The sequence below is a fragment of the Paramisgurnus dabryanus genome, chromosome 12 (genome assembly GCF_030506205.2).
Source record: "Paramisgurnus dabryanus chromosome 12, PD_genome_1.1, whole genome shotgun sequence".
NCBI classification, from domain to species: domain Eukaryota; kingdom Metazoa; phylum Chordata; class Actinopteri; order Cypriniformes; family Cobitidae; genus Paramisgurnus; species Paramisgurnus dabryanus.
In genome coordinates, this window is record NC_133348.1 from 15,643,735 (window position 1) to 15,660,486 (window position 16,752).

The 16,752-nt window shown below is 37.1% G+C and overlaps 1 protein-coding gene across 2 annotated transcripts in view; it reads left to right on the forward strand.

The window, feature by feature from the left end:
- Positions 1 to 601: 601 nt before the first annotated feature.
- Positions 602 to 16,752, forward strand: part of fndc1 (fibronectin type III domain containing 1) — a 40,883-nt gene continuing 24,732 nt past the window's right edge. The window contains exons 1-10 of one of the 2 annotated variants that reach the window (XM_065256816.2): positions 626 to 775; positions 4,732 to 4,926; positions 5,027 to 5,113; positions 6,580 to 6,639; positions 12,838 to 13,038; positions 14,278 to 14,376; positions 14,473 to 14,593; positions 14,817 to 15,004; positions 15,519 to 15,626; positions 16,493 to 16,681. In XM_065256816.2, coding sequence (XP_065112888.1) covers positions 703 to 775; positions 4,732 to 4,926; positions 5,027 to 5,113; positions 6,580 to 6,639; positions 12,838 to 13,038; positions 14,278 to 14,376; positions 14,473 to 14,593; positions 14,817 to 15,004; positions 15,519 to 15,626; positions 16,493 to 16,681 — 1,321 coding nt within the window. In that variant the 5' untranslated portion in view covers positions 626 to 702. Of the gene's footprint in view, positions 776 to 4,731; positions 4,927 to 5,026; positions 5,114 to 6,579; positions 6,640 to 12,837; positions 13,039 to 14,277; positions 14,377 to 14,472; positions 14,594 to 14,816; positions 15,005 to 15,518; positions 15,627 to 16,492; positions 16,682 to 16,752 lie in introns of both variants that reach the window. The other variant, XM_065256817.2, reaches the window with a different exon arrangement.

Consider the following 16,752-nt stretch of genomic DNA (forward strand, 5'->3'; position numbering starts at 1 on the left):
AGGACATTTTCTCGGATTACATACGCTCCAAACATAATCTCAGTTCATTTTCGACTGTCTTCAATTCCTAAATGCATACAGTGGTTTCCAAATTACGCGCATGCGCTTAAGGTGAGTTTAGATTACATAATTTTCTCAATTGGAAGGCTGCAGCTTCCGGAGGTCGCATAAATGCTGGCTTCATACGTCATCAAACCTGGTTTATTTAAGTTAACTGAGCATTATTCGCAAGTCATAACATAGTACAAAAAAAAAACGATTAACTAAGAATAATAGTCAACTTTATAATTGTTAATATTCTGAAATAAGTATTTGTATGCAACATACAAATGGGACCTCTGGAGGCTGCAGCCTTAATTAGGAAACGGCTTAAACGTGTTACCAATTGTTTATAATCTATTCAATTTGTTGACCACATCACATTTGTGTGGAATGTATATCGTTTTTACTATCGTTACATGGCCAATTTTCTAATTTACGTTACGCATAATGAAGTTTCGCGTAAACAGCAACAAAACAAACTACCTTCCGTCTTGAACATTTGAGGAGCTTCAAGTTCCATTCATCCCCGGAAGAGGGAGACAACGTCTCGGTAAGAGTGCACAGACCGACGGTGAGAACGGACACCGAAGCATCCGAGCATCCCAAAACTTTCATTCCCTCAGTGTAGCGGATCACGGTAATACTGAAGCACTGTTTGCAATGTCTCCTGCACGGGCACGAGCTCTTCTCGGGCTCCTGATAACCATCTGCACCCAGAGCCCACTACTGCTGGGTAGGTCAATCTGCTTATCATTAAATTAAATCTTTGCATGTGATTCTGGTGGGTTTGAGCATTTGTGGTCACTATCTTTTAGTAGTTTTAACATTAAGTTAATTCTTTGTCTAAAAAATGTCGGGGCTTTTTTTTATGTGGGTGCTAGTAATCTAGAATTTAGTAATCTTGTAGAAACAGTAAAATTGTACTTCTATAAAACTTTTTAAAATGATGATAGATAGATCTACCGCCTGGAGGTTTGTGGATCTGTAAATTTGAAACATTTCTATTTTGTCATTACTTTGTTGAATAGTGTTTTATACCTAACATTAATTAAAAAGCTTTAGTACTAAAATTTCTCATATCAGCTGGGCAGGGATGATGAATTGGCAGGTGCACAACATTCATGTGTTTTTACATTTAAAAATTCAAAAAGAGCATCATACAAAAATATCAAACCTTATAACAGTTACTAGTTTAAATGATTTCCTTCAATGGTAGCCTAATGCAAAAAGTGACCAGTCAACACCATACCAAAAGTTTGGTCTAATCTGACTAAGACATATTCTCTGTGTCTCAATCCCTGACCCTGTGTGTTGGCAAAGGGATGTAAGAAGGTGTGCTTATGCAACAGGCGTTCTGGATAATACTTGGTTTCCGCAAGGTCATTATTTCTTTCAATTGGTGTGTGGTTTGTTTGGGACTTGTTTGAGAAATAGTCTTGTTTAAAAGTCTATATATTCTGTCTTAAATGGGGTGACTGAACACCTCACTAATCAGACACTGGCTCCTGATTGTAATGGCATAATAATGGTTCATGACCAGGTCTTGACATCATAAGAGTTACAGCTTTCATCCATTACCAAGAAATGTCAAAACAGACTATCGAATAGATAGAACGACAGATTTCTCACAATTATCTGTACAATAAAATGTCTCAGAAAAGAATAACTGTACACTTGAGTACACTGTGCATGTGGATTTGTTATGGGCTGTAATTGCACTTCTAGACGCGTGTTTTGTCAAATTAGCGCGCCAGGACAGGAACTAGCGTTAACCTCTTTAAAAGGTCATTAGGGAGTGTAGCCATTGCACAGATGTTTAAAGCATCCCATCGCTTTCAGTTTTTGAAATCAATTTTAGCCACGTTTTTCTCTCTCACTCTCCCTTTCCCTCTTAAAATTGAGGGGAAAGGAGCAAAGGAATCTTGGATGAGGAAAGCAGTAGCTAAATCCTATACTGAGCTGCATTAGCTGCCACGTTACAATGAGCCTTTTTCATTTCTCTTTGCTCTCACTTTTTCTGTTTTTGCAAATGTTATTTATATGAGGTCACCCAGTACAGTCTGAGACTGCCATCAGCAGCTGCATATTCTCCTCTCTTTCTTCTTCACCTTCCTCCACTCTTCTTCTCTCCACCTTTCTTCTTTTCTGTTACAAAACAGGATACAATTGACACACTTACAACCTAAATCCACCTGCCCCTTCGGGAACTGTGTAGATAAGACAGTAAAGCCGTGCTGATGTTAAAGCCAAGAAACCCTTATGTGAAATTCTACAAGAACTGCAGCTTCCAAATCATTCCAGACATGTGTCTAACAAATAAAAGATATATTGGAAAGAATGAGATTTAGGGTTTTGTTCCACAACTTTGCACTTTAACATCACATCATCCGTTGTTATTTCGGTTAGAATGAGCTGGTAGCATGATCTCTGCCAGAGAAAGTGAAATGTGAAGAAAAGAAAAGTCATGCCCCAACCAGCTACTGGAATGTAATCTCGCCCAGATTTCACCGAGGAATTCGTAAAAACTCTTTGATTGACATGTCCAGAGTTTTAAGATGTTTGACGGGTTTAGAGACTTACCTAATTTGTGCCAGTGCAGAGTCGGCATATAGTTGGCACGATGCACAACCTGTTATTTAAAAGTATGGGCATAGTTTAGCATCAGGTACTGTTGAAAGACAAAAACCTCCAGAATGCTTCAACCAGAGAGTAAAGCACTGTGGTGTGTTTGTTGTTGGCACTTACTCAGTAGTCATGTATAAAGCTACTTATCCCTAAACAGTGTAATTACCATCAGGTACAAGGAGAGCTGTTGTAACAACCCAGCTTTATACTGGTGTGGCTTGTAAAACAGAAATTATGGCCCTAGATGCACAAATTTATTGCGGTAATCAAATTTACTTCACCTCTGGTGGGTAACAGCATGTTCGATAGTGATGTCACCCCTGTAGCTACATTCTAATTGGTTGACACATTACAATACCCTCTGACCTCCACTTCTGTAGATATTCTGCAAATGTCTACGGCTGTGTCTAAAATAGCCCCCATACGCTCATGCACTATTTCCTACATCATCCACTTATATAGTTCACTCGAATGAGTGAATAAAAACAAATGAGTGAATTCGGACACTTGAGCTTACCAGAAGCGCTGCAGCGCGAGCTCCATCTTCTCCAGAATGCATTCGGCTCGAGCCTTTATTGGACAAGTACTGTAGCGGCTAGCTTTTAGTGTAGGTTTTAGTGCATTGTGGGGTTGAATGAGTGCACTCATAAAGGTGATTTTGATGTTACTAAAATGAATGTATATCTATGGGTAATTGGGTATAGGGGGCTATTTCGGACACAGCCTACGTCTATATTCCCCTAAAGTGAAAGTTTTAAGCAGAATGCACTTCTGAGTCGGTTGACATTTTTCAAAATGGTATCAGAACAGCAGGTGCTTGCCTCGTGGGTCTTTCCATATGTCCCTCCCTATGAAGATACATAACCATAACTGACGGTAGGACCTCAGGGCATTTACTTTTACTCTTCCAGTAAACACGACAATGAAAGATACTCACTTGATCTTGATTCAAGGAAATTTCTCAATTTAAATAAAATCTACTTAACCACAATCATCACTATTGTAGGTGATGTCCACTCTCTAGATCATGGGCTAGTTTGCAGAATAACATGTTTATTTTAAGGCTAAGGTTTAAATTCTACTTTTTAAAAGCCTTGATTTAATTAAAATGTGAACCCACCCTACATCATAAATTTTAATTTGGGCCAAGTCACAGACGGAGGTTTGATGTTTCTGTGATGTGCGTGTAAGTAATTGCACTGGCGTGTGTGATGTGGTTCCAGATTATGTGAAGGAATGTTCTACTGCCAATATTACATTATAAAGCGGTGACCGAGAGCCATACATCTCAGCGTATACTTGACTGATAAAGACTGATCTCTCTCACCAGGCCTGTTTCCAGAATCATGCTGCTGTACAGTAAACAGGCACGGCGATGAGACATTTGCTCACTCCAACTCTAAGCAGGGTTACAAAAACAGCCCAGGAACACTTACAGTACTTCCCACAGAGTTTCTTGTTTGATACAGATGAAGCTGTAGTTGTCGCAGTGATGATTCAAGTTTAGTTTGAAAAGAAAAATGCACTTTGATGTCCAGGCACCTTACAGACATCAAAACTTACTCAGTATTGGTTTATACACACCTACAATGTGTTATTTATTATATGCTTCTTTGTAATACTTGAGTTGGATAAATAATTGCAGCATAATATACCTGCAAAACTATGACTATTGTTTGCCTTGCCTTTTCATACTGTTTCTTCTATCATAATAAAATAACAAACTCAAATCAATATAAGCGCAATGTGTAAAGTCAGCCAGTCACAGAATAAACCCCTTCAGGATGATACACAGTCCTGGTCTCCCTCTCTGGATTTATCTGGATTATACAGCCATTTACTGTACCAAAAAATACATGAAATAATAATTTGAGTTGAAATTGTTTTATTATGTGAAAAGTAAGAAGCAGACATGAGCTGGCACATCCAATGTTTGTAGGGAAATTGGATGCCTGGTACAACTACAGTCCACTAACTTGTACAATATCGAAACGTTTAGTTAATGGTTTGCAACTGCACTCTTAAAGACAATAATGTGACCGACATATGACTTTTGTCTCATAGGTTCCAAGCCACTACCGCCACAAAATGTGAAGCTGTCACCGGTCAATAGGGGTTTGAAGGTCACATGGGATCCACCCAGTGAGTTGGACGGGCGGCCGGTAGATAGCTACACCATCGGCTACGGGAAATCTATGAAGTCACTACGCTTCGTAAACGTAGACAAGGAAAGGCGGTCCAAGATGCTAGAGGACTTAGGTAAGGATGCATATCATTATTGCTTTAAAAAAAAAAAACTTGAGAGTCACGGCATAGCGTCTCAGCATAGTTCTTATATTTGCATGTTGTGTTGTTTTAGAGCCTGGAGTCCTGCATTTTCTCAAGATGAGTGCAGAGAATAAGGATGGGATGAGTAAACCTGTCTACAGGGCAGAGACTCCAGGAGGTGTGTGCTAGCCAATTTCACCAAAAAGCATGACACACAATATCAAAAATAGTGATGCACCGATGTATCGGCCGCCGATATTTATCGGCCGATTTTTGATGAATTTGAAACCATCGGCATATCGGCAATAGCACGAGAAAGGCCGATACCAATTGTTTATTAATTAAATGCATAAAGAAATCCATTATATGTAAAAAATGAGTTAATGTTGTTAATAAAATAAATGCTGAATAGCAAAAACCACCTTTGAAGGTTGTCATGCTGTCTTATTATATATTTTTTTTAGCTTAATTTGTTAATGTTGGTAAGTTGAATGTTAATTAGATCCAATCCATGTTCAGTAAAAATAATTTGATGCAGAAATAAACTAGCTAATAGACCAACTGAATAGTATTGTATACAAGTGTTTAATATTGGTATCGGCATCGGTATCGGCCAGAAGTTGTCTGTTTAAATCGGTATCGGTATCGGCCTAAAAAAATCCTATCAGTGCATCCCTAATCAAAAATCCACATACGTTGCTATACTCACAGCAAGAAGTCCCTCCCTGTTCTAACTGTGTCAGTGTGGGTTTACTCCGGGTACTCCGGTTTCCTCCCCAAGGTTAGGTAAATTGGAAATGCCAAATTGCCTCTTCCCAAACATGTGTATGGATCAACATGTATACAGATTAACCAGTTTACCAAGAATACAGTCATATATGCTGGAATGGGGTTAAGAATAAAATAAATAAACAAATTATACCAAAATCCATTATTTGCATACATAAATACAGGTTTGGCATTATATATAAATGTATGAATGTACACTACAATAAGCCTCATTCATTTTGTGTTATACCAATCTTAAGGGAGCTGATACATTATTGAAGGCCTTTTACAAGGAAACTATAACTTTATGGCTCTCTCTGCTTATTGTTCCCTTCACAATATTAAACCACACTGGTTGGCTAACACACACTCATGCATAGACTATACAGGATATATAGTTGTTTCTGTTTTTCAAATAGCTCACTGTTGGCATCTGGCACGATCAAACTTCCCAAAGAGGGAGCATTTATGTGACCAGTCCTTGTATTTGTATCCAATCCAGAACTCCACATCAAGAGCTTTAAGCTTTTTGTTGTGGTATCCAGTCACTCGTCCAACACACGCCACATACATTTTTTCATATGATTTGTTTCTGTTTATCATTATTCGTCTCCAACAAACAGGATCTGGGCATATTGCTGCATGTCCTAAAGCAATTTTCCAAAACATCTTTCATAATTGAAAAGTACATTAATAATCTTGCAAACAGATTGTGAATGTGCTTCCTGAGGATGGTTTTATCAATAGTAAGCATATTTGGTGTTATAGCTCCCTGTTTAATATGAATCAATAAATGTACAATATAAAATTGCTTTCAAGAGTTAAGATACTCCCATGAATTTTAGTTTTGTGTAACCATGCTGTTTTTCTATGCAGGGGGAGAGTGGGTGAAGCTGGATGGATTTGCTGTCGAGCCTTTTAACAAATCTTCTCCAGGTAAGCCCTCTATTCACTCATCTCTATTCATGTTATAATCTGTAACTGACATGCAATAAAAGTTCCAGTCAAATAACATTTTGGATAGGCACACTTATGGAAACATCTCGATTTTACTCCCTTGAGAAGATTTTATGTTTAGGGTTAAGTGTAAATGCCAAAAACTACGGATACATAATTTTCCAGGAAAGAAGGTGATAGTTTGGCTTTTATTTCTCTTCTTTACAAATCCACTGAGCCTGTTTGAAGCCAAATTTGTGCATGTGATCTCTCCAAATGAAACAAAAGGAATCCCAGATTTAAACTGAATGAGGATATTTACTTTCCCATAATCTCACAAGAACACTAAAAATGGAGAATGCCATTAATGCTAGTAATAAACATGCCTCTACTGTATTTACATTTCTAAATCAATACACATTTTTCATTTAGAAATTTTATCAGAATAACAATTTGAGTTAAAGTTTTCATCTTTATACTGAAAGCAAATTCTATTAAAAAGCATCATGTGTGCTGACCTTTGTAAGAAGAAACATTATTAATAAAATAGTTGAAGAGTTTGGTTCCAATTTTGACTAATTTCGTTAAAACGTGTTTTCTTTACCAAGATGAAAGTGTCAAGATGAAAACCACTTTTTTCTGTTACAAACGTTCACATAGCCTCTTAAGGCTATAAAAACATAAAAAATTCAATCCATAATTTGATTTTCAAAGATTTATTATAAATCTAAACATTTTTTCCACAAAATGCAATAAATCCATAAATTTTATATTTCAAAATGCTATAAATCTATTGAATTAACATATAAATGTGCATTTATCTTTGCCATGTTATATTCATTTAGTTGACTAGTGGTATACACTGATTAAAAAACTAAACATTAATGGCATTAATCAAAACACTTACTTTGTCATATTAAGAACACTGTCATTGCTTCTGTCATCCTTGGGACGTCGACGCTGAACTTTATTGACAGCGATCAGCTGTAAAATGTTTTGGTCCTGCTCAATTTTTGTTGGCTTTGAGTAAAATAATAGAAAGTTTTGCATAAGATCCACTGGGGTCAATGTGATAGCATGGCAGAAGCTTAAATGAATATTCCATTTTCTTAAAAGAAAAATCCAGATAATTTACTCACCACCATGTCATCCAAAATGTTGATGTCTTTGTTTGTTCAGTCGAGAAGAAATTATGTTTTTTGAGGAAAACATTGCAGGATTTTTCTTATTTTAATGGACTTTAATAGAGCCCAACATTTAATACTTAACTCAACAGTTTTTTTCAACGGAGTTTCAAAGGACTATACACGATCCCAAACGAGGCATAAGGGTCTTATCTAGCGAAACGATTGTCATTTTTGACATTTTTGACATTTTTTAAAAATATACTCTTTTAAACCACAACTTTTCGTCTAGGTCCGGTCCAGCGTGACCTAACGTAAATGCGTAGTGACGTAGGGAGGTCACGTGTTGCATAAAACGCACATTTGCGACCATTGTTAACAATAAACTGAAACAAAGACATTAATTAGTATCAGTTGACATACAACATCGTCGGAACGGTCCTCTTTCAACACACTTGTAAACACTGGGGCGGAGTTTCGCATTCGTCCTCTGCGACCTCTTGACGTCATGACGTATTGCATGGGGTCGCGCTGGCGCATCACGACCGGATCTAGACGAGAAGTTGTGGTTTAAAAGTGTATATTTTTTATATTTCTTGTCAAAAATGACAATCGTTTCGCTAGATAAGACCCTTATGCCTCGTTTGGGATAATTTAGAGTCCTTTGAAACTGTTAAAAACTGTTAAGTGTTGAGTTAAGTATTAAATGTTGGGCTCTATTAAAGTCCATTAAAATGAGAAAAATCCTGCAATGTTTTCCTCAAAAAACATAATTTCCTCTCGACTGAACAAAGAAAGACATCAACATTTTGGATGACATGGTGGTGAGTAAATTATCTAGATTTTTCTTTTAAGAAAATGTATTATTCCTTTAATGCTGTCGGGAGAACAAGCAACAGCCAGCATTTTTCCGTCTCCCGAGTGCCTCTCGTGTAAATTATTCGATTTTTATGGTTTACATCACAGAAAACCATCACAGGTTTATGCCAACAAAAGTATTATTTTGCTTTTGTATGTTTGTTGATCATGAAGTACAAAGTAGAAGAGGAAAAATAGGATTCTGTGTGTATTCAAAACACTGCCATCATTGTTTACAATGCGTGGAATGGTGGGCTGTAATTTGTTGAGCGGATTTATTGCATTCTGCAGAGAAGGACTGCCGTTTATCGACATGGCAGATATTGGATTTTGCGTAAAATTAAGAACTTACTTTTTAATACTGACCTGAAACAATACTGATTTTGGCGGTAACTCATTTTTTTAAAATGCCGTTTATCGCGTTTTGGAACCAAACTCTTCATTTGTTTGTTCGATTTGTGTTTAAGGAACAAAATTGGTGCTGAAATGAATACAAAAAATTATTATTCTTTTACATATAAATTTTGCATCTATTTACACAAACTCCAAAAAACACAAACAAACATTCATGCTCAGTTTAATAATACATAAAATGTGAGCAAATGCATTTTTGGGGATACAGGAGAACTGCAGTAACTGTTTCTTATTGTAGGCATTCATTGCCATTAATATTTAAATCTCTTGATTTTCCCATAATGCTGTCCACGCTGGAAATAGCTAGCTTTTGTCATGATATTCCCATAGCATTGCTCTGGCTTTGCCACCGGGTTAACAATAAATACATGCATCATGTCCTTCTATCATGTTATCCATGAAGTGGTAAGAATGTGTCAGGAAACGCTCAATTCTGTTTCACAGCCACTATTGTTGTGTTATTATCCTTTTGTCACCATGTTGGCAGTGGAAATAACTGGCACTGAACATTGAGAGCAAGACCACATGCAGGCCAGCTGAGTGCACACATGGACTGTGGTAACTCTAGAGCTGATTTGATCTGCTGATCCGCAACCTGGATCTTGTTATCACGTTCAAAACCTCCCACAGAAAATTAATCGGGGAAAATTCATACAATCAGAAAAAAAGGGATGAGTGGGAAGGGGTGGGAAAAAAGCTGAAAGTGGCATCCTGGAACCAGGACACCATCACACCGAGATCACCACAATGATGTGAAGTAAACATTGAGAGGAAGAGAGTTCAAAATGATCTGCTATGATTCAAAGCCCACGGGTATATGAGACTGGCTCAGCTGTGTTGGCTGGACTCTTTGAATGGGAAGTGGGAATAAGTGTCTGTTTGTGTGTACAAGGGAAAAGGAGTTGCTGTTACTGTCATTTCTATTAATTTTGAGACCTGACACTTTTCATTAATTTAGATTTTCATTCTGTTGCCAATGCTGAAGTGCAGTGAGGGATGCCAGAGCAAAGTTATTTTTTAAGTATGCAAGGTTTATGTTTAGTCAAAACATTGACGAAAAGGTTGAACATCTATAAAGAACAACTTATACAGCCCTTCTCCCATTTCCTCTAATTTTTAAATCTCCAGGACCCATAGTGATATATTTATTTCAAAACATATCTATATTCATCATTCTATGACCATTTAAATACCAATAATGTACCATTTAATCTGTAAAATACGTACAATTTTTGATGGACTGTTTTTGGACTGTGCACATTTTGTGTTGTGTTTCTAGAACACAAAGCGAAGAAACAGATTTTGTAATAATAATATTACGTTTTTTGTACAAAGTCAAATGGTCATAAGTACACAAGATGCTGCCAGAAAATTTCTCATTATGGAACAGATGCGTGTTGACAGAAAAATTAAATAACTTTGTAACTGGTTATCCATTACATTTAAAATCCTTACAGTATTTTATCACATGCTAAAAACTTATACTCAGGCAATAAGTTTTCATTTTTTTTAAAGGAACAGTCCAACCAAATTTTTTTTTTAATCTTCTTTATTTACTCACCCATGCCGTGTGACTTTCTTCTTCTGCACATTTTGTGTGTCTCTCTTATCTGACAGACTGAACGAGTTCAACTCAACGAGATCTCTGCTAATGAGCTGATGTTTTGAATCAGCTGTGTTAAAAAAAGGGAGACATACAAGGGTTGCGTCTAAACGCTTAGGCAGCTGACTTGTTGCCTCGCTGCCTTCATGCCGCCGAAGTCATAAGGTGTGTTCGACTTCATGTGGCGCTGCGCAAACCAGTCGGGCTGACCTGAAGCAGTGCATGCGGGTTAGAAATTTTGTCCGACTTGAGCTGGTGCTGAAGGCATGTGACTGTGATGTATTGTTTTAAAGTACCGCAAAAGCGTTTCAAGAGTAGCCAGCTGGTGAAGCCTGTCCAGAGAGAGTACTGATGACGACAAAGCTCTTCGTGATTGGTCGCATCACTGATGACAACGATCACGTGCATTTCGTATTTAATCCAACCTTTAGTTCCACAAATAAACAGTATTAATTCATGTTCTTATAAAAAGTAAAACTCGCTTATATACCTGAATATGTAATATTGTGCCATGTAAGAAATTTTTATGAAAAGAAGCAGAAGATGAAACGCAACTAACTATTCAATATAAAGGGTTTTTGGTTGCAACTTTTATTAAATGATTAGTTTTTTCACAAATTCACCATCTTATTCAATGAAAAAAGGAAACAGCGCACACATCTCTATGGCAAACAGCAGGTGTCCAACGTGACGGCTCGGTCTTCAACGACTCCCTTGACTGCAAGCGGCAAACCTTGCCAATTGGTCTGCACAGCACCGCATGAACTCAAACAAACCTATTGCCTCATGAGGCAGCGAGACAACAAGTCAGCTGCCTTGGGTTTCAGACACAGCCAAAATATGCAAGAGCAGTGAGGCTTCAGGACCAGGATCGAGAACCACTGACTTAAAGGGATTGTTTACCCCAAAATTAAAATTTTGTCATAATTTACTTGCCATCATGCTGTTTTAAACCTTTATTCAATTTTTTTTTTATTGTAAAATAAGATATTTTAATAAATGATAGTAAGCACACAAGTGACGGTACCCATTAACTTCCATAGTAGGAAAAACAAATGCTATGGAAGTGAAAGGGTGCCATATCTTCTTTGGTATTCAACAATATAAAGAAACTTAAACAGGTTTAGAACTGCATGAGGGGTGAATAAATGATGGCAGAATTTTCGTTTTTGTGTGAACTATCCCTTTAAATTACATTTATTCATTATGACATTGTATTCATAGGATACCTTTTATTTAGCAATTTTACAGTAACATTGCAGCAGCCATCATTGTTCTGCTGTGTGTGTACATGACATGCATGTGAACACATGCGCTGTCAGGTTTTCTCAGAAACAACAGCAATAGCAGGCATTACAATTTTACAGTAAAATTGCAGAAATAACAGGTCGTTTCATCAGAAAGACAATTTTATGGTATTTTGGTTAAAGCATCACAGTCGCACACATACAGAAAGAAACTACAAGTGGTCATCTGAGAATAATAAGGGTGTAGGAGAAAGAAGAGAGACAGATTTTATTATCCTCTCAGGGATACAGTCCTTCACACCAGAGAGAAGAGAGAGCTGGAGAGAAATGCACATAAAGCCATGTATGAAGAAAAAGGAAGACTGTCTGATTTGCCTGCCAAGTTCTGGCAGATTACAGTACAGAAATAAGAGAGAGGATGTGAGCGTGCGTGCACATAACTGTAAACTGTGGCCCAGAGTAGCTGAACTCACATTAGCAATGTCCACACGGCAGGAAATATTACTGCAGTGCTGTCATAGTTCAAGGTTGTTTTGACACTCACTTTAATAGTTTGGTATGAATTAGAATTTAGTGTGAGGGAATCCTGCAGGTTACTTTGCACATTGTACTTTTGCATTGGTTATCACTGCGTTCACTTGTTAAAAAAAATCATTTATACACCAAACAAACAACAGGTTTGGGTGTGAAACAGAAACTGTAGTGTGAGTGCCCTCTAAGCATCTTTGTTATTTCCAGTGTTGTTTGTTTTATGAGATTGCAAACTGTATCCCTCCCAAGACTAAATTTAATAAACATGGTACAATCACGATGAGGTCATTTCTGTTTAACAACGTAGCACAATTGTTTTTATTTGAGCTGAGATATTTCCTTTAATGACACACATAATCTTACCAATTAAGCTTTAATGCCAACACTACTATTATCTCTCACTATTTTTGTCTTTCTTCAGGTAGAATGGTGTCTATAACTTCATCACAAATAAACCCACGGCCCCCAGTTCGGAAGATGGCACAGAGGGCCCCCCAGTCATCATCAGGACCAGAATCCCCTCTTCAAGGAGGTCACCTCCCTCTCAGGCCCCAAAACAAACACAGAGTTGACCTCAGTCAGCACCAAGCAGACCAGCGCAACGCCAACAAGCCTAAACTGGGTGAGAACACAAATCTCTTCCTCTACACTCTTAAGAATAAAGGTGCTAAACGATACAATAAAATAACAATTTTTGCCTGTTTGTTCCATTAAGACAATATGAAGAGTTTGGTTCCAAAACGCAATAAATCCATTTTGACTAATTTGGGTAAAAATGTGTTTACTATACCAAGAAAATGACTAGATGAAAAAAACTATTTTCTGTTACAAACTTTCACATAGCATCTTTAGATTATAATAACATTAAAAATTCAAATCCATAATTAGTTTTTCAAAGATTTATTAAAGAAACTGAATATATTTTTTTCAAAATGCTATATATCTATTGAATCAATATACAAATGTGCGTTCATCTTTGCCATGTTATATTAATTTAGTAGGCTAGTGGTATACACTGATAAAAAAAAAAACATTATTGGCGTTAATAAAAACACTTTGTCATATTAAGAACACTGTCATTGCTGCTGTCATGCTTGGGGATGTCGTTGCTGAAAATTTTTTGGTCCAGCTCGATTTTAGTTGACTTCAAGTAAAATAATGTAAAGTTTTTCATAAGATCCCTTAGGGTCAACGCGTGTCAGCATGACAGAAGCTTGATGCTGTGGTGTGAGAGCAAGCAACAGCCGGCATTTTCACGTACATTATTCGAATTTGATGGCTTTCGATCCACAGGTTTATCAATGCCATCAAAATAACTATTATGTTTTTGTTTGTTTGTTGATCACGAAGTACAAAGAAGATGAGGAAAACTAGTATTCTGTGTGTATTCAAAGGCCGCCGCCATTATTGTTTACAATGTGTGGAATGGTGCGCTGTGATTGGTTAAGCGAATTTATCGCATTCTGCAGAGAAGGAGGACTGGTGCTTGTCGCGGTTTGGAAAAAAGGAGAAAAGATGACAGAATAACACAGCGGATATCGGATTTTGCGTAAAATGAAGAATTGACTTTTTAATACTGACCTGATACAATACAGATTTTGGCGGTAACTCATTTTAAAATGCTGTTTATCACATTTTGGAACCAAACTCTATAACATGTACTGTAATATCTGCAGAACCCTTTTGTTTCACAAAATATTCTTGGTGGTAAAAGTTCTAAAGTGGTAAGAAAGAAATGGTTCTTATAAGAACATTTGAATAACATATACTCAAATATATTTTAAAGCTCAGCTTGCTTGTCATATAGCAGGTAAAGTGTAATGAAACATGGCCATATCTGGTATCCCCCCTTTGTTCATAGCGTCTGAGTCCGTCTATGTGGTATCACTGCAGGCATCCAGAGCCCAGGGGAGGAGCGCACCCATTAACACGGCTTTCTTGAGTAAAAAAGTAACCGCAGGTACATAACACAGATCATAGTGCTGCTAACCAGCACTCCACGTTGAGTATTTTCCCCAAACCTGACATATATTTAATTCATTTCTATGCCTGTCAGAACCAGAGGTTGTGGATGATGTAAAGGACATCACAGTTAGAGTATTATCTCCTCAGTCTGTCCTTATCACATGGGTTGACCCACTTGTTGAGAAGAAGAAAGAAGTTCCAGGAAGTGCAAGGTAATAAATAATGTTTAATTGTGAAATGGAGATTTTCTACCTGATTTGACCCACTTTTCTGAACACTTTTGTTTGCATAACCTAATGTAGTCAGATTGATTCTGTCATATAACATAATATTCTTACTGATAAAATCATATGATTAACATTTCATTTCATTCCAGGTAATAGTATAGTAATTAACAGTGCCTTTAATTTAATAATAGTTTATTTCTCTTTGAAGGATTTACACAGTGAAATACAGAGAGAAAGGAGAATCTGCCCGATGGGAATTCAAGGACACCCATCAGAGGCGTCTCATGATTGAAACGCTCTCCGCGGACAGCATGTATGAGTTCTCCATTCGCATCTCACAAGGAACCCACGAGGGCAAGTGGAGTACATCTGTGTTTCAGAGAACCCCTGAATCAGGTTTGTTTATGCTGTCTTATTATAATTATTATGACTATACCACTATGACTGTATTCATACTATCAAGTCATGGACTCAGTGTATTGTCATTGCTCTTGTGTAGTATGCAGTATCTTCTGAGCCACTGTATAAGAACATTTAGCATATACCAGATCTTTAAAGACCAACTCTTCACCAATAGACTCAGGCAATAAATACAGTGTAAACACAATGCAATCAAAGACACATATATCCATGCAAATGTACACATACTTTAAGTATAAGACAAACATACATTTGCATGTTTTTAGGAAATTAGCATGTTATACTACCTCTGTGTAATAGTTTACTGCAATGTACTGTTTACTTGAAATTTATTGAAGGATTAGAATGACATCATTACTCATTTTTATGGAAAAAAAATATTTTGTTTCCATCTGTAAATTTCAAGACACAAGAAACATTAAATTCAGGAGTATATCTTGTTTTTTTGGTCAGTCCTGCCTTACTTTTTGACACCTCGGTCTATATGCAGCGCCCACGGGCCCTCCGGAAAATTTTGAGGTGAAACCACTTAGAGGAAAAGGTACTGCTGTCACAGCAACCTGGGATCCACCTGAGGAAACTAACGGACGATTAAGAGGTTAACAGCATGCTTAATAATGTAACCAAAGCTGTACTAGCATTTGCATTACATTTATGTATTTGGCAGCCACCATCCAGATGTTTATCTAAAGCAACTTTACATTAAAGGTCTACATTGCATTAAAAGTCAATAAACATCACCATGTTCTTACCTCAAATTAGACAAATTAATACATATCTATCTTTTTTCAATGCGTGCACTTAATCTTAATCTCGGGCGCAGTAAGATTGGCGGAGGTTTGAATGAGAGGGGGAGTAGTCAGGAGTGATGATGTTACTGCGCATCAAGGTCGAAGTGCTGCAAACTAAGTGCTTTTCCGCCAAACAATATAGTTCTCATTTTTTATACGCTTAAAAAATGCGTTTTATTTTGTGCCACCATACTTACTCGTGTAACTACTCATGTAACAGTCGTAAAATAGGGAAAACATGGAAGTGTTTGATGGCTTCTAAATTCATCACTGTTTGGATCCTAATGAATGGGGCTAGGCTAAATGCTAACACATGCATGGCGCACTGTACAAATTTTAAGTGTATGCATTGAAAAAAGATAGGTATGTATTCATGTGTCTAACGTGAGGTAAGAACATATTGAAATATTGAAAAATGGTGGTGTTTGCCTTTAAGGTCTATATTAGATCAAATTCATGCATTCCATGGGAATGCATTAAAGCAACACAACAACAGAACAGAGTTTAAAAAAATGCAGTTTCCTCATGCATAGGGAGTTTTCCTCTTTACTGTGTTATTCTTGGCTAGATATATTAGTTCAAACTTGGGAATATCAAGTGTTTATTGGAAAATGTTCAGTTTTGGTATCCAAATCAAATTGACCATAGTGATTGATTTGACATCTGCTTCTAGAGTACATCCTTTCCTATGCTCCTGCTATGAAACCGTTTGGCGCAAAGACAATTACGTACCGTGGCACCACCACATCTGCTACCATAGATGGACTCACACCAGGTGACCGCTATATCTTCAAAATCCGTGGAGTAAATAGAAGAGGACAAGGACCACAGACTAAAGCTATTATCGTTGCAATGCCGCCATGTAGGTATTCCCCAACATAAATGTTTCCCCCAATAAACTTTATTACGCTACAAACTTGGTTAAGATGGATT